Raw genomic sequence first — 24,617 nt, forward strand, 5'->3', positions numbered from 1 at the left:
CTAGACTGCCAACAGGGGGAGGGGGGATGCGGGCAGAAGGGGAGGGCAAGGGGAGAAGAGGGCAGGGGGGAGGCATATGGGGAAACCACATGTAAAAATCTCTGTAAATAAGAAATTACTTTATATGTAATTACCAGATACACCTTGGGCGAAATTCTCCCATTGGGCAACTAAGTGCCGACGCTGGAGTGAAAACCGGAGTGTTTCACTCCGGCGTCGGGGGCCGCTCCTCGTCCCCTATTCTCCCACCCCTAGGGGGCTAGGAGCTGCGCCGCGTAAATTACGCGGTCGGCGGCGCGTAAATGACGTCACCCGTGCATGTGCAGGTTGGCCATCCTCCCCGCGGGTGCCCCGCAAGACATGGAGGATTGATCTTGCGGGACGGCAGATGAAAAGAGTTTGTCCTTTAGAGACGCCGGCTCGCCGATCGGTGGGCACTGATTGCGGGCCAGGCCCCTACTGAGGCCCCCCCCCCCCCCCCCCCCCCCCGGGTGCTTGACCCTCTTTCCCCCCCACCCACAAGCCGCACACGCAGTGTTCGCGTGCTGTTCACGCCGGCAGCGACCAGGTGTGATTAGCGCTGGGGTGAACCCGTCGGATTGGGCAAGCCGCTCGGCCCATCCGGGTCAGAGAATCGCCGCTCACCCGTTAGAAATGGCAAGCGGCGATTCTCCGAGCGGCCTGTCGTTGGGGGGGGGGGGGGGGGGGGGGAATCGCATGCGGGTGCCAGGGTGGCGTAGTGGGAATCGCCCGGCACTCCCGCAATTCTCCCACCCGTTGTGGGGGTCGGTGATTTGCGCCCCATAGATTGAGCTGTTACTCTGGGAAAACTGGAAAATACCAATACAATATTTAAAAAAAAATGTAATTTTTAATGTAAGCTTATTTTAAGTTGATCCAAAGTGTTATTTTACTGTCTGGATTTCCCCCTGAATAGACCCTTCCTCGTATTCAATAATTTATTGCTAGATATTTTCCCTTTCTTCAGAATTTTATTATTGCCTGGTGTCCTTGTAGTTACCACATGTTTATATCAGAACAGCTCCTCATATTGGACAGTAAAATTACATAAAACTAATAGGTTTTTCAGGAAGGTTCCTGCAGACACAGCCAGAAGTGGGTAAAATAGTAATTTTTCAAGAGCTGCAACAACACTCTAGATATTGGAAATTTTAGTAAATCTTTAATTTGACTTTTGGATGCTTTTATTATTCTTTTCAATAGAAATGATGCATTCTGCCTTAAAAACATCATAACTTCTATTTGTGAAAGGCAAGTGATTGACTGCAGGGATTGTAATTTATAGTTGCCCATTAAAGATAATTGCAATAAGATTATATTATAACCTTGAGTATCTCTTTTGCAAATTGAGGGGTTGATTCACATGCAGGTTAGTGCAGTTTTGATTTTCCTCCCTATTTAGATGTGCAATCTATCACAACTTTTCTCTTCTTGGCAGGGAGAGAAGTTTGGACCTTTTGCTGGAGAGAAAAGAATGTCCAATGAACTGGATGAAAGCATGGATCCCAGGCTGATGTGGGAGGTAACAACTCATAGTACTGTATGAAGTCAGATGTTCTCCACCAGTAAAAGGGTTTCACGCTGCCCATAAGACTTGAACATATATTGCTCCCTTCCCAACTGAAGATTTATTTTCCTTCATTGCATATTCCCCCGGACAGGCGCCGGAATGTGGCGACTAGGGGCTTTTCACAGTAACTTCATTGAAGCCTACTCGTGACAATAAGCGATTTTCATTTTTTCATCTCCCCCCCCCCCCCCCCTCTCCCTGTATGGGACATTATATATAATCTCTCATGGGAAACATTAAGCAACACATCTGTTTCACTGATCCAGTGTGATGACATATCAGACATGTAATCTGTATGTCCCCACTTGCAAATCTCATTGAAATAATTGTAGAAAGTGGTAACATGGCCCACCTGGGATTGAGTGCTTTTCTAATGGAATTGTGTGTTTGCTGATTATTTGGCTCCCTGTGGTGAACCATGTCTATCTTCTTAGGTGGTCTTGGGGGAAATAAAGAATGGTGCACGAAGTGGAAAGAGCACCTTTCAGGGTGAGAGGAGGTGGAGAAAGAAACTTTTCTTGATATGAGTTGTACAAGCAATGGAAATAAAACTCTCCAATGAACACATTTCTGTACCAGGCTGTTCTATATTAAATAAATCGCAGTTGAAATGAGAATGTTTTAAATAAATTAGATATGTTCAGTCTACCATTCAGTCACATCAGAGTATTAAAGATCTTTTGGATTGCTTCCACCTTCTCATCAAGTTTGTCATTTTTTCAGAGTACATCTGCTTTATTCTTGCAAAATATAGTTTTGATGGATATTGAATAAAAAATATTCGGCCTTTTCTTTGGTTACCACTTCATTAAAAAGTGGCAATGTTTGAAGGCAAGGGCAGATCAAATGGGTGATGTGTAGCAAAGAATTGTGAAGGGCATTATCAAATGTTGAAACAATATTTTTCATGTCGTGTTTTACAAGAGTTCGTATTGTTACCTGGTGGGCTATTCTTTATTTGAAACCACCTAAAACCAAACAATAAAACGTCCTGGAGATTGTCTATATAACATACTGTGAGACTATCGTGCTAACTGAGGGAGGATTGCTCGTGATCCTTCCTTTCACGTGACTCAGTATTTACTTTTATTTTCAGTCAGGTTTTGTGTTGGGTTGTGTCATCACAAAAGAAGCTAACTCCTTTTTGTAATTGTAATGTGTTTCTGTGAAATCTGACCAGACTTTGCACAGAATAGTTTTAAGTCATTGCAAATCACTGCTTGTGTTTGCAATTAGAAGACAATGCGGATGTTATATCTATGTGCTTCAGTTTCTACTCTTGGCTGAATCTAGATAAACATGAGTTACTTATGTAATTCTGAATTATGGAAGATATTTTGATGCAACATACTTGTCATTAATTAAAAAAAAATACATTTTCCTTATTCTCATTCGCACAAACATCTTTTTGCTGAACTTTCCTTATACAGGATGTCACTGCAGCAACTTGCTAAGGCTTCTTTGAAAGCATCTCCCAAACTTCTGACCTCCAACACCTAGATGGATAAGGGAAGTAGGTGCACGGGATCACCTTCAACCTCCAAAATCCCATGGCATTTTGTTATCACTGGGTAAAAATCTTGGAACATCTTGCCAACAGCCCTGTGACACAAAAACATCTTCTCAAAGGCAATTAAGAATGTACACCAAATGCCGCCCTTGCTAGCAATACCCATACCTCAAGAATGAATGTAAAAAAACAGCAAGGTTTGGGGATTGCAAATTTATCCATATTTTTCAGTGGCGATACTGCAATTGATGTCACTCTATAGGGAAGACAGATCAGTTGGATTCATAGATGCTAACCTATATTTTTATATTGCATATTTTACTGTAATAATATCTCATCTTTCTGCAACAGCACCTTCCTAATCCTAGCCCCACCTCACCCGGCGGTGGGACACCTAGTGCCTTCTCAAAATCCAACCCCTAATTTTGCAACACACTATATACATTTTACACTAATTTGTGTTTGCGCTGAGTGAAATTTATCTGGAGCTGTGCTTTAAAGAATGCAATGCTAGGTTAGGTTCAGATTACATTTTTAAAAAAATCCTCATATTCTCCGCTGTTGTCCAACTACGTGCGACCTCCTCTGTGGAGGAGACGAGGAAGAGCCGGATGAGTCTGGGGAGGATCCGGGGAGCGGCCAGAGGATGGAGGACAGGTGCCGGCAAGAGCCCTGCATGTTTGAGGACTAGGGCGCCTTCAGCCCTGCCGCTTCTCATAGGATGTGGCTTCATCTGTCATCTTAATACCCCCCCACCCCGGGCCTCCCCCCACATTTGCCATGTCCCACCCTCCCTGGGCCTATGTTACATCACTGCAGGGTGATGAGCCTGTGTTGTCACTGCCAGTGGTAGTAGGTCAATGTACAAGGCAGGAGGGTGGTGATAACCTGCTGTGAACTGAGCTCTGGTGCGCCTCAATCTATATCATAGTTTGACTCCTGTCTGTCTGCTGACAGGGCGTTCACACTCATCACCTGCACGTGGTTTGCCTCGGTTGTTGGAGGGGGCGGGTAGGCATCTTCCTGCATCTGGGACACATTCCTCAACGTCTGTGATATTCTCTGGAGTACCTCGGCAATGTCCGACTGGGACATGCTCCGCAGCATCTCAGCAAGGTCCACCTGAGAATGGACATGGTCCTAGGTGACTGGGACATGCTCTTGAGGGCCTCGGCAATGCCCACCTGAGACTGGGACATGCTCCGTAGTTCCTCAGCAAGGTCCACCAGTATCAGGGACACATCCCCCAGTGACGTGAAATGCTGCCGAAGCCCTCAAACATGGCTGTCGCTGAGCAACGCCTTGGACACCACCACTTATGCTACCACCCTGGTTTTCTACTACGGGTGTTGGCTTCAGTGCCATGCATTGCCAGTGCCATCTTCTGCGCCTGTAGCCTTTGGAACTCCTCCAGTGGGTTATGGACCCACAGGAATGTAGCTGCCCCTCTGAATCTCATGGCCGGACCTTAGCATCTGCATCAACTCCGGGATCATTAACGAGGGAGGGATCATTATGTCTGACATGAACAACACGCGTATGACCGGTCATCTGGGTGGGGATGGTGGATACTCACCCCTTCGACACAGGCCGAGCTCAACATCGGTGACCGCTCTGTCCCCTTCCTTCACCCCCAAGGCCAATTCTTCATAGAGGGTGAGAACTCTGATGTCCAGCAGCCAGCCATCCTTCTGGGCTCTTTCTTGTCTGTTATAGGAAAACTTCTCCTGAGAGGACAGAGAGGGGGCATCGTGAGTCGCACGCTTCTTGCATCGCGGGGGTGAGTGCTATGCCTGGGAAAGGTGTGGGCACTACTGTTGGGAATGACTATGGTGTGTGCTGGTGGGTGTTTGGGTGCGTTAGGCCACAGATACGGTATTGTTCTTGGTGGGGGGGGGGGCGTGTTTGGTAGCAACTGTCGGGTGCTGGAGGGGGAGCTGGAATGGCAGGTGCGGTGCCAGGGAGCCAATTCACCCGTGTGGCACTATGGACGTCGTTGAGCTTCTTGCGGCAGTGGGTGATAGAACAAGAACAAAGAAAAGTACAGCACAGGAACAAGCCTGCGCTGACCATGCTGCCCGTCTAAACTAAAATCTTATACACTTTCAGGGTCCGTATCCCTCTATTCCCATCCTATTCATGTATTTGTCAAGATGCCCCTTAAACGTCACTGTCGTCCCTGCTTCCACCACCTCCTCCTGCAGCGAGTTCCACACTACCCTCTGTGTAAAAAGCTTGCCTCCAACATCTCCTCTAAACCTTGCCCCTCGCACCTTAAACCTATGCCCCCTAGTAATTGACCCCTCTACCCTGGGAAAATGTCTCTGATTATCCACTCTGTGCCCCTCATAATTTTGTAGACCTCTATATCAGGTCGCCCCTCAACTGCCTTCATTCTAGTGAGAACAAACCAATTTTATTCAACCTCTCCTCATAGCTAATGCCCTCCATACCAGGCAACATCCTGGTAAATCTCTTCTGCACCCTCTAAAATCTCCATATCCTTCTCGTAGGGGCTGGTTTAGCACACTGGGCTAAATCACTGGCTGTTAAAGCAGACCAAGGCAGGCCAACAGCACGGTTCAATTCCTATACCAGCCTCCCGAACAGGCGCCAGAATGTGGCGACTAGGGGCTTTTCACAGTAACTTCATTGAAGCCTACTCGTGACAAGTGATTTTTCATTTTTGTTTTCATAGTGTGGCGACCAGAACTGAACACTATACTCCAAGTGTGGCCTAACTAAGGGTTTATACAGCTGCAACATGACTTCCCAATTTTTATACTCAATGCCCCGGCCAATGAAGGCAAGCATGCCGTATGCCTTCTTGACTACCTTCTCCACCTGTGTTGCACCTTTCAGTGACCTGTGGACCTGTACTCCAAGATATCTCTAACTGTCAATACTCTTTTTTTTTTTTTTTTTTATAAATGTTTTTATTCAGTTTTCATATTTTATATTGAACAAATTACAAATTGTTAGGAGAGAAAAAGAACAAAAAAAAAAAAAAAAAAAACACAACAAACAAACACGCAAAAATTAACATACATATTTACAGGTAAGCATCTTCGTAGTAGTAACTGCGCCCGCCCCCCCCCCCCCCCCCCAACATGTTTATTTAGTTTGGTTTTGGGCCTTAGCTAGCCATCGAACCCCCGTACCGAACCTGTAGCCCCTCCCGCTACCTTCCCCCGACTATTCTTCCTCTTGTACATTGGCCACAAATAGGTCCCGGAACAGTTGCATGAATGGCTCCCACGTTCTGTGGAAGCCGTCGTCCGACCCTCGGATGGCAAATTTGATTTTCTCCATTTGGAGAGATTCCGAGAGGTCGGACAGCCAGTCCGCAGCTCTGGGCGGTGCTGCTGACCGCCAGCCAAACAGGATTCTACGGCGGGCGATCAGGGAGGCAAAGGCAAGGGCATCCGCCCTCCTCCCCAGGAATAGATCTGGCTGTTCTGAAACCCCGAAGACCGCCACTATCGGGCATGGCTCCACCCTCACTCCCACCACTTTGGACATTACCTCGAAGAAGGCTGTCCAGTACTCCACGAGTCTGGGGCAGGACCAGAACATGTGGGCGTGGTTGGCCGGGCCTCTTTGGCACCGTTCACATCTGTCTTCCACCTCCGGGAAGAACCTACTCATACGGGTTAACTGTCAATACTCTTGATGGTTCTACCATTCACTGTATATTCCCGTACTGTATTAGACCTTCCAAAATGCATTACCTCACATTTGTCCAGATTGAACTCCATCTGCCATCTCGCCGCCCAAGTCTCCAAACGATCTAAATCCTGCTGTATCCTCTGACAGTCCTCATCTCTATCCGCAATTCCACCAACCTTTGTGTTGTCAGCAAACTTACTAATCAGACCAGTTACATTTTCCTCCAAATCATTGATATATACTAGGAACAGCAAAGGTCCCAGCACTGATCCCTGCGGAACACCACTAGTCACAGCCCTCCAATCAGAAAAACACCCTTCTATTGCTACTCTCTGCCTTCTATGACCTAGCCAGTTCTGTATCCTTCTTGCCAGCTCACCCCTGATCCCGTGTGACTTCACCTTCTGTACCAGTCGGCCATGAGGGACATTGTCAAAGGCCTTACTGAAGACAACATCCACTGCCCTACCTGCATCAATCATCTTTGTGACCTCCTCGAAAACCTCTATCAAGTTAGTGAGACACGACCTCCTCTTCATAAAACCATGCTGCCTCTCGCTAATACAACCCCTTGCTTCCAAATGGGAGTAGATCCTGTCTCAAAGAATTCATTCCAGTAATTTCCCTACCACTGACGTAAGGCTCACCGGCCTGTAGTTCCCTGGATTATCCTTGCTACCCTTCTTAAACAAAGGAACAACATTGGCTATTCTCCAGTCCTCCTGGACATCACCTGAAGACAGTGAGGATCCAAAGATCTCTGTCACGGCCTCAGCAATTTCCTCTCTTGCCTCCTTCAGTATTCTGGGGTAGACCCCATCCGGCCCTGTGGACATATATCGCCTTAATATGATGGTCCTCCTGGTGACACTCCCGTGCTGATGGCCACTGCCACTGCTTCCCAGGTGGCACTGGCTGACCCTCCAACCACCTCGGGGGAACAAGGTATCCTATCTGGACTCCATCACATTCAACAGTTTGACCAAATCAAAATCTCTGAATCAAGGAGTGAGTCTGCACAGTGGCATGACTGTGCTCTGTCTGGGCTTTGCTCTGCCAGATCGGTTTAAGAGCCACTCCCCCTCATTCGCGGGGTGCTGCCAGGCGTGGTCCAGGCGAATCAGCTGGTGGGATAGTCATTTCAATGTGAAACTCGTGGGTCATCATTACCGGCCCTAATTGGCATTAGATACCTGTGCGGTCTCACTGGGTTGGCTTCTGGGAAGCATCCGGCAATTCTCGCTCACTGACAACTTAGAACATTTCCATTAGGTTGTGCCCCAGATAGTGAATTCCGATCATTGTATTTTATATTCGTTATAGTATGTTAATAGAAGCCTGGGTTAAGGTATATATTTGTTGCAGTAATATTATTGAAGAACCTCGATTAAGATATCCAAGCTGTGTGTCTTTTAAAGCTGTAATTAAGGTGTTGTAATAGTGAGGTAATTATTCATTGAGTACAGATAAAGGGCTAATGAAATAATGTTTATATTTTGGATGGCTCCAGGGGTTATAGATCATTTGCAGATTGTGTTTATTCCTAGCTAAGCAGGTCATGGGACATCTTTAGTGGGATAGAGGTGACGTAATTAATGTAAGGAGCCAGGCCTGTCTTTAGCTTACCGTTTTGCTAAATGCTGTTAGGTTGAGTCGAAGGGTCTGACAAGTCAGAAGAATTCTGGATCTGATCTTGAAAGGATCTCTCCAAAGGTCTGCGGATATGAGCAAGTAAACTTGTTTGTTGCAAGTGGCATTTGAACTGTATTTGGTTGCTTGGTTGGAATATTTTTAGTGAAGGTGTAGGGAATAAGTTAAAGTCTGTTTTACTGTGAATTATAGAACTATTTCTGTGATGTTAATATGCTTAATACCGGGTTATAAATGAAGTTTGATTTAACCTGAAAATTCTCTATTTGTCAGTGGAATCACTCCTGGAGTGAAGTATCCATTCCTCACAGTTTTACAAATTTCAAATTGTTGGGTTTTCTTGACCGGTATCTTAACATTAATTAACTTCAGATAAAATTATAGACTGTCGAGGTTTTGTTTTGCTGCTTTGGAATTTTAAATGAATTGATCTTTGCCTCTTATTCTGGGGTTGGTTGTCTGACCCTATCCTGGCTTCATTCAACAAATGTGTGAGTAGAGTATATGAGAGAGTTGATTTGAGGAAATGTGAGCCACGTATTTTGTTTTCCTTTGCAATCATATTATTGCTCCTCGACTTGGACTCTCTTTGTATTTTTTGGGCAAATATTCTGCACAGCAAGGAGCATTTTTGCACTTATTCAGCAGTTGACATGTGGTAACTGGATGTAGGAATGTTGTAAAGCATCTGCCTTCATTTTGCTTAAACAAGATTATTAGCTGTCTGAGTGTTGCGCTGTTAGGGAGTTGACTTTTAAAATTGTACAAGCAAACCCCAGTCCACAATTTTGAATGTGAAGTTTGAACAATTTGTTCATCATCAAGGCAGGCTGCATCAGTTGACTTTTGACTCTTACTGTTACCACCCCTCCTACTCAACTACCTCTCTTCCTCTTCTTCCTGAAGGTGGAAACGTCCCCTCTGATATTGTTTACCTCTCTATCTCTAGTCATGAATACTGAAACCAGTTGTAGAACATAGAACAGCACAGAACAGGCCCTTCGGCCCTCGATGTTGTGCCGAGCTTTATCCGAAACCAAGATCAAGCTATCCCACTCCCTGTCATTCTGGTGTGCTCCATGTGCCTATTCAATAACCGCTTGAAAGTTCGTAAAGTGTCCGACTCCACTATCACAACAGGCAGTGCATTCCACACTCTAACCACTCTCTGAGTAAAGAACCTACCTCTGACATCCCTCCTATGTCTTCCACCATGAACCTTAAAGTTATGCCCCGTTGTAACAGCTGCATCCACCTGAGGAAATAGTCTCTGAACGTCCACTCTATCTATCCCCCGATCATCTTATAAACCTCTATTAAATTGCTTCTCATCCTCCTCGCCCTAGCTCGCTCAACCTTTCCTCATAAGACCTACCCTCCAAACCAGGCAGCATCCTGGTAAATCTCCTTTGCAACCTTTCCAATGCTTCCACATCCCTCCTATAGTGAGGTGACCACAATTGCACACACTGCTCCAAATGCGGTCTCACTCGGGTCGTGTCCAGTTGCAGCATAACCCCGTGGCTCTTAAACTCAAGCCCCCTGTTAATAAACGCTAACACACAATAAGCCGTCTTCATGGCTCTGTCAAATTGAGTGGCAACCTTCAGATATCTGTGGACATGAACCCCAAGATCTCTCTGTTCCTCCACATTCCTCAGAACCCTGCTGTTGTTATTGCTGCAGCTGAAATCAAACAACCAATCATGGTAGGGATCAGTTCTGGAATGTATGTTGTTTTATTTAACCATTAAGCTACTTGGGAGTTACTAGCTATTTTATTTAAAAATGGAACTGCTCTTCCTGATTTATCTTAATGCAATTGATGTAAAAGTAATGGCTGCGGCCGACAGTGAAAATGCATTATGCTGCAGAATGTTGTGATACTAAGTGGTCTGGTGTGCTGCAACTCCCTTTCCCGTAGGCTGGGAATTGGTTTTGTTTTAAATTATTAATTCACAGGATATGAGTGCCACTGGCATGTAATGTCCATCCCTTGCTCTTGACACCTCCTTGAAAGTGCTGGCATCCGTGTGGAGAACATACTCACAGAATGATTCAGAGAGAGTTCTAAGAATTTAATAGTAGTAATCTTTATTAGTGTCAAAAGTAGGCTTACATCAACAATGCAATGAAGATACTATGAAAATCCCCTAGTTTTATTCAGGTACACTGAGGGAGATTCAGAATGTCCAGTTCACCTGACAGCACTTTTGGGACTTGAGGGAAGAAACCGGAGCACCCGGAGGAAACCCATGCAGACACTGGGGGAACGTGCAGACTCCGCACATGCAGTGACCCAAGGCGGAATCGAACCAGAGATCCTGCCGCTGTATAGCAATAGTGCTAACCACTGTGCTGCCCAGGTGAGGGCGTAGTTGCTTGCAGTGGAGCAATAAAAAGGCTAGAATTGGAGGAGGGCAGAGATCCTGGACAGTTGTAGAGCCAGAGGAAGTTACACAGGTCGGGAGGGGTGAAGTCATGGAGGGTTCAAAAACGTGTGTAAGAATTTTACATTTGAACTTTCCAGACCTGCAGATGATTGAGCATTGGGGTGATGGGTGATCACGATTTTGTGTGCATTAAGATGTGGGCAGCAGAGCTTTAGATGAGCTGGAGTTTATCACCCAAACGTCATTTATGCCTTTAGGATCTTTATTAATTAATTGAGTGCATGATTTCATGGTTTCATGGTTAGAATCTCTTGTTGGAGATGGTTATTGCTTGGCTCTTGTATGGTGCAAATGTTGCTTGCTATTTATCTGCCTTAGCCTGGTCTTGCTGCATGCAAGTATGGACTCTTCTTTCTCTGAACTGAACATTGTGGAATCTTCAGCAAATATCTGCACTCCTGTCTTTATGATAGATGGTCATTGATAAAGCAGCTGATGAGGGTTAGGCCTTGAGGAGCTCCTGGAGTGATGTACTGGGACTGAGATGATTGGCCTCGAACAATCATGGCCATCTTCTTCCCCTAATTCCCATTGACTTCAATTTTTGCAACTTCACTTTGTACACTGGGCAAATGCAACTTTCATTTTCCAAAAATACTGTCGGCCCCACACTTCCTTAACACATTACAGGAGATAAATTTTCAATTAATAATTCCTCTCACTTAGATATGGATCAAAATGGACATTGATACATTGGAGAGGATTTAAAGAAGGATGGTGAGGGTAAATGCAGAATATTGGGCTTTTAAATTGTGAAATTATATATTGACTGAACAGAACTTGTTTTCAGTGGAGAAGAGGAGATTGAAGAGGAATATACCACAGGGCAATGAGAGGCTAAGTAGGATATATGAAGTATATTTACAGATTACTCGTACTATATATTTTTAAAAAAATAATTTTTATTCAAATTTTTCAACAACAAATTTTCTCCCAACAATAAAATAAACAAGGTATAGAAATAAACAGAAAGAAGGACCCCCCCCCGCCCAATACAAAGCAATAAATTAATAACGATACAAAAAAGAAGACAGTAGCAAACAAACAGTCGCAAAAACAAACCCCCTTAACAGACCCCTAACCCACCCGCCACCCCCTTCCAAAACCCCTCCAACGCCGGACAAGCCCAGAACATGTGCGTGGGGTTCGCCGGGCCTCCAGAACACCTCCCACACCTGCCCTCTTCCCCAAAGAACCGGCTCATCCTGGCCCCAGTTATGTGCGCCCTATGCAGCACCTTCAGCTGAATTAAGCTGAGCCGTGCGCAAGAAGAGGACGAGTTCACCCTCCCCAGGGCATCCGCCCACGTCTCCTCGTCGATCTCCCCTAGCTCCTCCTCCCACTTCGCTTTCCGCTCTTCCACCGAGGCCGCCTCCTCCTCCTCTTGCATCAGCTGATGAATTGCCGAGCACCCTATCCTGCACCCCCCTAGGCGGCTGTAGCGGGAACTCTGCCACCTGCTGCTTAATAAACGCCCTAATCTGCATATACCTGAAAGTATTCCCAGGGGGGGTGACCCCACTTCCCCTCCAACTCCTCTAAAGTCGCAAAATTCCCATCGAGGAAAAGGTCCTCCATCCACCTGATGCCTGCCCTATGCCAACTCAAAAACCCACCATCTATTCTCCCTGGTGAAAACCGGTGATTGCCCCGTATCGGGGCCCACATTGAGGCCTCCACTGCTCCCAAATTTTGAGGGAAGCCACCACTACTGGACTCGTAGAGTACCTTGCCGGAGGGAGTGGGAGTGGGGCCGTCACCAATGCCTCCAAACGCGTACCCACAGAGGGCGCCACCTCCAACCTCTTCCATGCGGCACCCTCCCCCTCCATCACCCACCTACGAATCATTGCCACATTCGCAGCCCAGTAATACCCACACAAGTTGGGCAACGCCAAACTGCCTACCTCCCTGCCTCGCTCCAGGAATACCATCCTCACTCTCGGGGTCTTCCGCGGCCATACGAACCCCAGAATACTCTTATTAACCCTCATAAAAAAGCCTTCAGAATCAATATGGGGAGGCACTGGAAGAGAAACACTAACCTCGGGAGCACCGTCATCTTAACTGACTGGACTCTACCCGCCAAAGAGAGTGGCAGCGCATCCCACCTTCTAAACTCCTCCTCCATTTATTCCACCAGCCTCAAAGTTTAGCCTATGCAGGGCCCCCCAGCTCCTAGCTATCTGGACCCCAAGATATCTAAAGCTCCTCTCCACCCTCTTCAACGGGAGCTCTCCTATCTCCCTCTCCTGGTCCCCCAGGTGCAGCACAAACAGCTCACTCTTCCCCACGTTGAGCTTATAGCCCGAAAAATCCCCAAACTTCCCAAGTATCCTCAACACCTCTGGCATTCCCCCCCGCCGGATCCGCGATGTACAACAGTAAATCATCTGTGTACAGCGACAGCCGGTGCTCCCCCCCCCCCCCCCCCTCCCCCCCGCACAATCTCCCTCCAGTTCTTCGAATCCTTCAGCGCCATGGCCAAGGGCTCAATCGCTAACGCGAAGAGCAGGGGAGACAAGGGGCACCCCTGCCTCGTCCCCTGGGACAGCCGAAAGTCCTCCAACCTCCTCCCATTCATAACCTCACTCGCTACCGGGGAACTATACAGCAGCCTCACCCAGCTAATGAATCCCTCACCAAACCCAAACCTCCTCAGCACTTCCCACAGGTAGCTCCACTCCACCCTGTCAAAAACTATCTCCGCATCCATCGATGCTACTATTTCCGCCTCCCCATCCGCCGATGCCATCATCATGACATTACGAAGCCACTGCACATTGACATTCAGCTGCCTCCCCTTCATAAACCCCGTTTGGTCCTCATGGATAACCATCGGGACCACATCTTCCACCCTCCTGGACAGTATCTTAGCCAACAACTTTGCGTCCACGTTGAGGAGCGAGATCGGCCTGTAAGACCCACACTGGAGGGGGTCCTTATCCCGCTTCAGGATCAGTGAGATTATTGCTCTAGACATCGTCGGGGGCAAAGTCCCCCTCCCTCGCCTCATTCAGGGTCACTAGCAGCAAGCCCAGAATGTCTGAGAACTTCTTATAAACCCTGTTTGCATGCTCCTCAGCGCCTCCATCAGCTCCTCCAACTCGATTGGGGCCCCCAGACCCTCTACCGCTCTTCCTCCACTCTTGGGAACTCCCAACCTATCCAGAAAGCGGCCCATCCCACCCACCTCCTTAGGGGGCACCGACCGGTACAGTCCCTCTTAAAAGGATCTGAACACCCCATTAATGACCCTACCACTCCGCACCAGGTTCCCTCCTGCATCTGTGACTCCCCCTATCTCTCTCGCTGCCTCCCGCTTCCGGAACTGGTGGGCCAGCATCCGACTTGACTTATCCCCGTATTCATATACCGCCCCCTGCGCCCTCCTCCACTGCGCCTCCGCCTTCCGGGTGGTCAGTATATCGAACTCCGCTTGGAGACTGCAAGGCTTCCTCAAAAGCCCCTCTTCTGGGACATCCGCATACCTCCTGTCCACCCTTACCATTTCTAGCACCAACCTCTCCCTCTCAACCCTCTCCGCCCTCTCCCTGTGCGCCCGAATAGATATCAGCTCCCCTCTAACCACCGCCTTCAGCGCTTCCCGGACCACCCCAACTTGCACCTCCCCATTGTCATTAGCTTCCAAATACCCTTCTATACCCCTACAGACCCACCCACATACTTCCTCCTCTGCCAGAAGCCCCACATCTAACCTCCACAGCAGGCGCTGATCATTCCCCTCCCCCAGCTCCAGGTCCACCGAATGCAGAGCGTGGTCAGATATGACTATCGCCGAATACTCCGCCCCACCACTCTAGGGATTAGCGCCCTGCTGAGAACAAAAAAGTCAATCCAGGAATAAGCCTTGTGGACATGGGAGAAAAAGGAAAACTCCCTATCCCCCGGCCTCAAAAACCTCCAAGGGTCTACCCCTCCCATCTGATCCATGAACCCCCTCAGCACTGAAGCCGCCGCCGGCCTCTTTGCCCGTCCTTGACCTTGAACGATCCAGAGCAGGATCCAACACAATATGTTTTTTTTAAAATTTAGATTACCCAATTATTTTTTCCAATTAAGGGGCAATTTAGCGTGGCCAATCCACCTACTCTGCACATTTTTGGGTTGTGGGGGCGAAACCCACGCAGACATGGGGAGAATGTGCAAACTCCGCACAGACAGTAACCCAGAGCCGGCATCAAACCTGGGACCTCAGCGCCGTGAGGCAGCTGTGCTAACCACTAGGCCACTGTGCTGCCTTGACCCAACACAGTATTAAAATCCCCTCCCAAGATCAAGCCCCCCGTCTCCAGGTCCGGGATCCGGCTCAACATTCGCCGCATGAAGCCCGCATCATCCCAGTTGGGGGCGTACACATTAACCAGAACCACCCGCTCCCCTTGAAGCCTGCCACTCACCATTATGTATCTGCCTCCACTGTCCGCCACCACACTCGACGCCACAAACGGAAAGCTCTTGCCAACTCTCGATTCTTCGTATTTAGCCCTGAGTGAAACACCTGCCCTACCCAGCCTCTTCTCAGCCTCACCTGATCCGCCACCTTAAGGTGCGTCTCCTGGAGCATAGCCACGTCCGCTCCCAGCCCCTTCAAATGCGCCAAGACCCGGGACCTCTTCACCGGTCCATTCAGCCCCCTCACGCTCCATGTGACCAGCCGAGTCTGGGGGGTCTTCCCCCTCCCTCTGCGCCGGACAGTCATAGCTCCCCCTCGGCTCACCACGTGCCCGCAGACCCCCCTCCCAACCTCCCCCATCACCAGCAGTTCCCCTTCGGCCCCTGCAGCAGCAACCCGATACCCCCCCCCCATTTCCCGCCCCCCCCCTAGCTGCGTAACCCCTTCCATCGTACTTCCGTAAGTCAGCTGACTCCTGACCCCGGCTGCTCCCACCCTCCCAACAAACCCCCCCCCACCCCCCGATGCAACACAACCACCATTCCCCCCTCCCAGTGCCGGCCCCGCCCACTGCTCCTCCAGCGCCGGAAGAAAACCCGCACTTCCATCCCACACCCCGCCCCCCGACCCAACACGTGGGAAAAAGACGGGCACATGACCCAGCGGGACCGCATACAGCTCCCCAGCCCTCCACCAGTGAAGAAACGTAAAAGCACCCAAATAAATAAATAACAGCCCCAAAAAGCGAAAAAGCAGAAAAGCAAAAAGGCATCATCAAACACAACCAATAAAAATGAAAGGATACCAAGGAGGACAAAGCCTCCGGACTATGTACATCGTTCCCCAGCCCCCCAGTCCTCAGTTCGAGTCCAGCTTCTCTGCCTGGACAAAGGCCCAGGCCTCCTCCGGAGAATCAAAGTAGAGCTGGCGATCCTTGTAAGTGACCCAGAGGCGGGACGGCTGTAGCAGGCCATACTTCACTGTGAAGCACTCCCTTCGCCCGATTGAAACCAGCCCTTCTCTTCGCCACCTCCGTGCTCCAGTCCTGATAGATTCTGATCTCTGCATTCTCCCACTTGCTGCTCCTTTCCTTCTTCGCCCATCTCAGCACACACTCACTGTCAACGAAGCGGTACAAACGGACCAGCACCACCCTAGGCGGCTCGTTCGGCCTAGGCTTCCTCAACAGCACTCGATGGGCTAGCCACTTCTTGTGGAGCACCTTGTGCGACTCCGCCTTCACTGCCAGGCCCAGGAGTTCGTCCTCGCTCTCCGAGGCCTTTTGCCGTAGCTCTCGGATCTCTGCACCCTGAGCCGTCTGAGTCGCCATGAGCTTGTCCAGCGAGGCCTTAAACAGTTCCAGGATCTCAGCCTTCAGCTCTCTAAAGCAGCGCTGAAGCTGCTCCTGCTGCTCCTGCGTCCACTGCTGCCACGCTGCAGGTTCCCCACCCGCTGCCATCTTGTTTTTCCTGCCTCGCACCTTTCTCTACTCCAAAGCCGATTTTTTGACCGCTCTGCTCCTGGTCCAGTCCATCCACCGGCAGATAAGCACATTGGATGTGTTCCCACATGGAGAAAATTCCAACCAGCACCGCTACGGGCCAAAAATAGCGGGAGGTACCGAACGTGTGGCTTAGCTCCGCATCACCGCAACCGGATGTCCTCGTACTATATTTTTATTTGACAACTAAAGCCTAGCAATACTCAACTAATAGGATTAGAGATAAATAAAAATGACTTTGAGCAAACTCCCAGCATGGTAGCATTGTGGATAGCACAATTGCTTCACAGCTCCAGTGTCCCAGGTTCGATTCGCGGCTTGGGTCACTGTCTGTGCGGAGTCTGCACATCCTCCCCGTGTGTGCGTGGGTTTCCTCCGGGTGCTCCGGTTTCCTCCCACAGTCCAAAGATGTGCAGGTTAGGTGGATTGGCCATGCTAAATTGCCCGTAGTGTCCAAAATTGCCCTTAGTGTTGGGTGGGGTTACTGGGTTATGGGGATAGGGTGGAGGTGTGGACTTGGGTAGGATGCTCTTTCCAAGAGCCGGTGCAGACTCGACGGGCCGAATGGCCTCCTTCTGCACTGTAAATTCTATGATCAATTGATGTTATTGGAGATTTATTTTTTAAAGCAGTTGAATATATATTTTAAAAGAAAAGTTGGTTTTTATATTCAATTATTCTGTTGTAAAATATGAAATGCTTTAAAATACAGTACAATTAATGTTTTAATTTGTAGTTGAAGTTAAGATTTTTAGAAATACTTATCAGTAATGATTAAAATGCTGTCTCATACATGTTATTTGTGACTGTTCTAATTTGGAAAAACACTGAATATGAATTGTTCATCATTCAGCTTGTCAGCTGCTGAAGTTTGAAATAATTCATCCTCAAGTAAAGGTGTACTTCTTATCAACTGATTGGGTACGCAAAGTTTGCAGGAAGCTGTGAAAAAAGGGCACTCGGTGAAAGAGATACAGGCCAGATCATCTGTACCGCTATAAATGGTTTTTAAAAAGTGTAATGCATTTATTAGGCGCAAATGTCTCAAAAAGGGCAGGAATGGCAGGTTTACAAGGTTATCAAACAGTATAGAGAGGGAGATTAAAAAAAGGGGGTTGTGATATATGTTGAGGGATGAAATGTTAGAAGGATCTTCAAATGAGGCCACATGGGTTGAACTAGGGAACAAAAATAGAGGCAGTAATTGGACATTTTGACTGCTCTAATATAAACTGCAGTAAAATCAATATTAAACGGAAAAAGCACAATTCTAAAAGTTCTTTTGAATGCATTTTGTTAGTGTGTAGAAAGCCCAACAAGAGAAGGGACTGTTCTAGATTTAGTTTCAGATATATGTCTGGACAGGAGGAAGAGGCACTCACTATAGGAGAGCAGTTTAGTGGTCATGATCATAGAATCTTGACAGTGCAGAAGGAGACCATTCTGCCCATCAAGTCTGCACCTTCCCTATCTAGGCCTACTCTCCCGCCCTATTCCCGTAACACCACCTAACCTGCACATATTTGGGCACTTAAGGGCAATTTATATTTATCTTTATTGTCACAAGTAGGCTTACATTAACACTGCAATGAAGTTACTGTGAAAATCCCCTAGTCGCCACATTCTGGTGTCTGTTTGGGTACACAAAGGGGGAATTCAGAGTTTCCAATTCACCTAACAGCACGTCTTTCGGGACTTGTGGGAGGAAACCGGAGCACGCGGAAGAAACCCACGCAGACACGGGGAGAACATGCAGAGTCCGCACTGACAGTGACACAAGCTGGAATTGAACCGGGAAATCTGGAGCTGTGAAGCAACAGTGCTAGCCACTGTGCTACCATGTCGCCCACCATTTGGCATAGCTAATCCACCTAACCTGCACATCTTTGGACTGTGGGAGAAAACCGGAGCATCCAGAGGAAACCCAATGCAGATACAGGGAGAACATGTAAAGTGCACAAAGTCACCCAAGGCTGGAATTGTGAGGCAGCAGTGCTAACCACAGTGCCATCGTATTGCCATAATTTAATTGGATTTAGTGCAGTCGTGGGAAGAGACAAAGGTTGATCAGGAGTAATGGTTCTAAAATGGTGGAATTCCATTTTTACAAAGTTGAGATGTAGGGCCGATTCTCCGGCCTAGTTACGCTCTTGCTCCAGCGAAACGAGGCTGGTGAATAGCGGGAGTGGCCAAAAAACAGCAACCGCGCCATAGCATGGCGAGAAACAAATTATCACCACTTAAGCCCAAATTCCATACAATTAACGGGAGCCACCCCTTATCCAATGGCCTCCCGCGATTCATTGGCCTCCCCAACATCTGGTCACGCTGTCACTGATAAGAACTCCTTTGTAAAAATGTGAGCCTGGTGGAAGGTCTTCTATGGGGAGCCGAGGAGGGGAGTAGCCACCTTTGCTCACCGACAAAGAGCCCGGGGGCACAGGGCTTGCCAACCCAGTACTCGGCAGGGTGTGGGGACCATCGGCTGCGGGGGGGGGGGGCGGGATCACCCGGGAGCCAACTGCATGCGGCCCCATCATCCCATCCCGGCATTGTGTGTTTCCGTTCCGGGGGCAACCCTTGTGCCTGCTCGTCTGTCCCACCGACCACTCCTAACCCGTAACAATTGCCAAGGCCTCTCCATGGGGCTGAAGGCTATTTCCAATAGTGAATTGGCAATCACACAACCCAAGTGGATGTGGGAGTCCATCCCAATCAGACCATGATGGCTAGACACTGTGCCTGAACACTGCGGGAGGCAAGACCACACATGCAGCATCCAAACACCCAGGCGATAGCACACAGCTCCGGCGAGATGCCCACAGCTGGAGGGTGGTGAGTGCCACGGGGAGGGGACCAGGTCCAGGTGATGTTATGAGCGGGTGTCCGAGGTACAGGCGTCCGGGTGAGGGGGGGCCCGCTGCAGCAGGAGTACATGGGCTGGGTGTTCCAGGGTTGGGGGTGGGGATCTCAATGGGGAAATGGATGGTCCCGGGTGGGAGCCACACTGTTGTCAGCCTAACACACTCTCCCAATGCCTCACAAATATTGAATGTGATGGCAGGGATTTTGGACCCAGCAGAATTTGCCCTCTTAGTCCTGCTGCTAGACCGGGCAACCAGATGCTTGAGACGGCAGCAGCAGCAGCAATGCAGTGTCCCAACTGCCGGACCCTGTCCCACACCCTGAGGAACCTGCTGCCCATCAGGCCAGGGAGGGACCCAGATGGGGAGTCCCACGAAGGCCCAGGTTGTACAGGCATTGCTGGTTGTTTGAACAGATGACGGACAGCTCGTGTCGCAGGAGGCTCTGCCTCAACAAGGAGATGGTGCGGTACCTGTGCCATGTCCTCGCGGACTTGGCACCACATGATGGAGGAGGACACCCACTCCCGGTTGCCGTCAAGGTCAGCCCTGATCTATTTGCCTCTGGATCCTTCCAGGGCTCGAGCAGGGACCTGTGTGGCATCTCGCAGGCAACAGCCCACAGGTGCATCCGACCGGTCACTGATGCTCTGTTTCCTCGAGCAGAAAACGACATCAACATTGACATGGACCAAGGTCAGCAAGGTGCCCAGGCAGCAGGTTTCTCCACTATTGCCGAGATGCCCCTGGTCCAGGGGGTAGTGGATGGTACGCGTATTGGCCTGCGCTCACCAAGCCTTCTGGGAGTGCCCTACGTTAACAGACACGTTAACTCCCTGAATTTACAGCCTGTGTGCGACCACCACATAAAGATCATGTACATGTGTGCACGCTTCCTGTGGAGAGTCCACGACAGCTACATCCTGGGGCAGTCGGTCATTCCCGGCCTCTTGAAAGACCACCCCAGGATGGATGGTTATCTTTTGGGGTATATGGGGTACCCACTGAGGACCTGGCTAATGATGCCAGTGCGGAGGCTGGAGACCCGGTACAACGAGGCCACACGTGCTGTGATTGAGCGATGCCTCAGACTCCTCTAAGATGCGATTCCAATGCCTCAACCGCTTTGGTGTTGCACTCCAGTACACCCCCAAGAGTGTTGCCCATTTTGTGATGGTCTACTGTGTCCTCCACAAGCTCGCACATCAGCGGGGCGATGAGATGGAGGTTGGTGATGAGCATGTGGCCAACTCCAAGGAGGACGAGGATGATGAGGCTGCGTCGGACCAGCAGGGGTTGGAGGACAATCCCAGGGAGGAACCGGAGGACCAGCCAGAGGCTGCAGGACTGGTAACAGCGGCAAGGGTCCGGCAACCCTGGAGGGCCAGGGAAGCCCTCGTACTCATCCAATTCACATAGGACATGGCCTGGTCCATCATCGCTACCGTACCCACCCCTCACCCCCATTTCCCACTCTCCCAGAGTCTGCGTCACATCACGCCAGGGTGCTGGGACTGTGTCAACACTGTCAGCGGGCCACTGTCAAGGGCAGGAGGTGACTATAGCTAACCTGCAGAGAGCTGAGCGCCAGTGCTCCTCAATCTATGCCATACTCTGACCCCTGCCTGTCTGCTGAGTGCTCGCTCACAGCCATCACCTCCACGCGGTGTACCCGGTTTGGGGTGTGTGAGTGGGGGGGGAAAGTGGAGGGAGAGATATCTGGAGAGATGTGCCAAGGGTTCGGAGGTTGACCTGCATTGTGGAGGAAAATGACAGAAGCATCATACTGGATCTCCTCAAGGGTGTTTAATGTGTCATACAATTCCCAACTCTACCGATGGTGCCATCCCTCTCGATGTGCTTGATCCTCCTTGCTTTAATGCTGCGTCTAGGTGTCTCCCCAGGATGCACATCAGAGGTGGAGGCAGCCAGCTGCTTACCTCTTCCCTTGGCCTTTGTGGCCCTGGCAGGCGTTATCTGGAGGCTCCTAGGGCGGAGGGCCCCGGCACACTTGGCGGCACATGCACAGCTGTGCTGCCCTGTCCCATGTGCTGACTGAGACACGGCTTCCTCAGAGGGGTGGAGCTCGGGGGAGATGGTGGCCACTGTTGCCACTCCATGGGACGGGTCTGGGTTGGCACCCAGCACCCCCCTCTCGGTTGGTGCCAGTAAGGCCCTGGGGTTCACCTTGGGACAGGGAGGCAGCTGGTTTGAGCACCGGCTGCCCCTGCGTCATCTGGCTGTGCAAACTCTGACCGCTCCCCGATGCATGCACCATCGTGCCCTCAGTGATTTTCCTCCGTGACCATGCCATGCTCTGCAGTGCCTCAGCCATACCCACCTGCGACTGGGACAAACTCCGCAGTGCCTCGGCCACTTTCATTTGAGAGCGGGACATGTCCCGCCGAACCTCATCAAGGTCAGCCTGGTACTGGGTAATATCCCCCAGTGAGTCGGACATTCTGCTGAGACCCTCAGCTATGGCCGTCATGGGCTGCATGATGCCTTGGACACCGTCACTAATGGTGCAGGCGCGTGCATCAGGCTATCCGCTGCGGTCGCCACCCTAGCCATGTTGACCCCAGTGCCATGCATTGCCGGCGGAATCGCCTGCGCTTGTAGCTTCTGGGAGTCTTCCAATTGGCTGTGGATCTGCTGTAGTCTCACTGACATCTCCCTCTGAATTTCCTGACTGCACCTAACATCTCCATCAGTTCCGGGAAAACCTCTTCCACAGGCTCAGCATCAGGCTGGGACCCAGATGGGTCCTGGGATCTAGCAGACCTCTGACTGCTGTCTCACCTGGAGGTTGCTGCCTCCACTTGATGTACATCAGCAGCAGTGCGGTGCTCACCAGATTGTGCCCCAGAAGCCTGACCACTAATGTTTCCTACTGAGGTACTGGTGGAGGGTGGGGATGACAGCTGCGACACTTCAGAGTTCCCCTCCGATGTGGGAGCTGGAGAGGGGGCCACCAATGGGCCGGTGCCGTCAGCTGTAGGACCTACGGGAGAATTGATATGTGGTCAGTGGGGAGGGATGGGTCAGTCAGTAAGGCAATAAATACCTATGTTTGACAGGTCCTCGGGATGGAACCCGGTTGTTCCTCACCTCTGCAGCTTCCACCAACCTCTTAGTGAGTGACTGCCCTGTCTTCGGCCACCGGAGTCACCCCGAGGGCCCGCTCCTCGAAGGAGATGAGGATTCTTAACTCTGGCACGCCTCCACCAGTCTGGGCCATCTCCCAACGATTATTAGAGAGCTTTTACTGAGGAGAGACCGAGGGCATTGTTAGCCACATGCGTGGTTTGGCCGGGGGGGGGGGGGGGGGGTGGAGTGGAGAAAGGGTTGGGGTTTGAAGGGGGTTGTGAAGGGGGGGGGTTTAAGGGAGAGGAGAAGTGAAGGGAGGGTTGGGGGCCATATGGAGAGTTGGGGGAGGGGACAGGATGCTCGCATGGGGGTGGAACGGTTTTGGAGGGAGGGAGGCACGTTGGTGTCTACTCACTCGTGCTGCCCAGTGTAGGACGTTGATCTTCTTGCAGCACTGGAGGCCAGTCTTCCTGGTCACACTCCCCGAGCTTACAGCCGCCACCACCTCGTCCCAGGCAGCACTGGCTGCCTGGACCCTTGGGGGAACAGGACATCTTTCCTGGCCTCCACTGTATCTAGGAGCCTCCCCATGTCTGCATCGCGAAATCATGGGACCAGTCTCCTCAGCATCATTGTTGAGAGCTGACTAGTGTCGCTTGACCTTGTTAGAGGGGGGCTGGCAAACGCCGTGCAGGAGAATTGGCTGGCGAACCTTCATTAACGGCAAAAAACCCTTGGGGCTTCATTAAATGGACCACTTAAGGTTGAATAGTCGCTGGGCCGAGCCCTGGAAGCTCGTGGTTGTTCCCGCTTGCTCCAACACTTAGAAATCTTTCCGGAGAATCGCGCCTGTGATTTAACAAAATGGGCTGGAACCAACAACTTGAAGGGAAATTTGAATCAGCAGAGGGAGATACGAGAAGTGATGGAAGGATCGGACTGAATATGTTCCCACGAAGAAAAAAGGGATGGTCTACCAAATCTGTGCTGCATTAGATGTTGAGAATGCTGGGCAAGGTCAGGAGAAAAAAAAAGCATGGTTGGTATTTTATGAGCAGAGCCTAGGAGCAGCTATTGGGGCTGGAAGGATGTGGTGCCGGTGCTTCTCACCTGATCCTCGGTTGCACTGTTATCTCACCAGTATGTGCAGGTCATGACCATTCCGGGACTGCAGGTGGGCATTTAGGTGGTTTATCGGGTGTCAGCTGATGCCAATGGATGTCCTGGCGCTATCTTTAAAGGGCTGTCCCTAATGGAACACAGCCAAAGCCTTCCACGTTGAAAGGTTATCGACCCGAAATGTTAACTCTTTTTTTTCCCCCTCCGCATATGCTGCCTGACCTGCTGAGTATTCCCAGCATTTTCTGATTTTATTTCAGATTTGCAGAATCTGCAGTATTTAGCTTTTGACCTGAAAGAACAACAGCCCGTAATGCTATGAAAGGTTGAGATAGTTGAGCTGGCACACGGATCTTCCCTCCCACCAGCTCAGTATGATCCAATCAGTGTGGATATTTTTGCTTATTGTTAGGTTTCCTTCATAAAGGAAAAGGACCAAAAATGTCTGACACACAAAATATGCAATTGTACAGCAACATAAATCAGAAGATGATTTGCTGTTACAGAATTTGAGTATTGCTGAAAGGGAGACATGCAGTTGAAAATTTTGATCTGTGCTTATCAGGATGGATGCAAAAATACCAACTTCAAAGGAAACATGAATTTATACTGCATGAGAATAGGGTACTGATTGGTTGGCCACTCAGCTCTGATTGGTTGATGCATTGCCATGGAGAATGCACAAGGCAACTCTTGCTCCCATGTTGTTAGTACGGTTATAACACTGCAAATTGTGAACATTGAGTGAAGGGG

The 24,617-nt window shown here is 49.8% G+C and overlaps 1 protein-coding gene across 4 annotated transcripts in view; it reads left to right on the forward strand.

Annotated features, from left to right (window-relative positions):
* The window catches only part of prdm5 (PR domain containing 5), a 432,322-nt gene that overhangs the window by 24,435 nt on the left and 383,270 nt on the right, over positions 1–24,617 (forward strand). For all 4 annotated transcript variants that reach the window (XM_038791835.1, XM_038791837.1, XM_038791838.1 and 1 more), the window contains exon 2: positions 1,460–1,543. In XM_038791835.1, coding sequence (XP_038647763.1) covers positions 1,460–1,543 — 84 coding nt within the window. The remainder of the gene's footprint in view (positions 1–1,459; positions 1,544–24,617) is intronic.

Source organism: Scyliorhinus canicula, chromosome 3 (assembly GCF_902713615.1).
Source record: "Scyliorhinus canicula chromosome 3, sScyCan1.1, whole genome shotgun sequence".
NCBI lineage: Eukaryota > Metazoa > Chordata > Chondrichthyes > Carcharhiniformes > Scyliorhinidae > Scyliorhinus > Scyliorhinus canicula.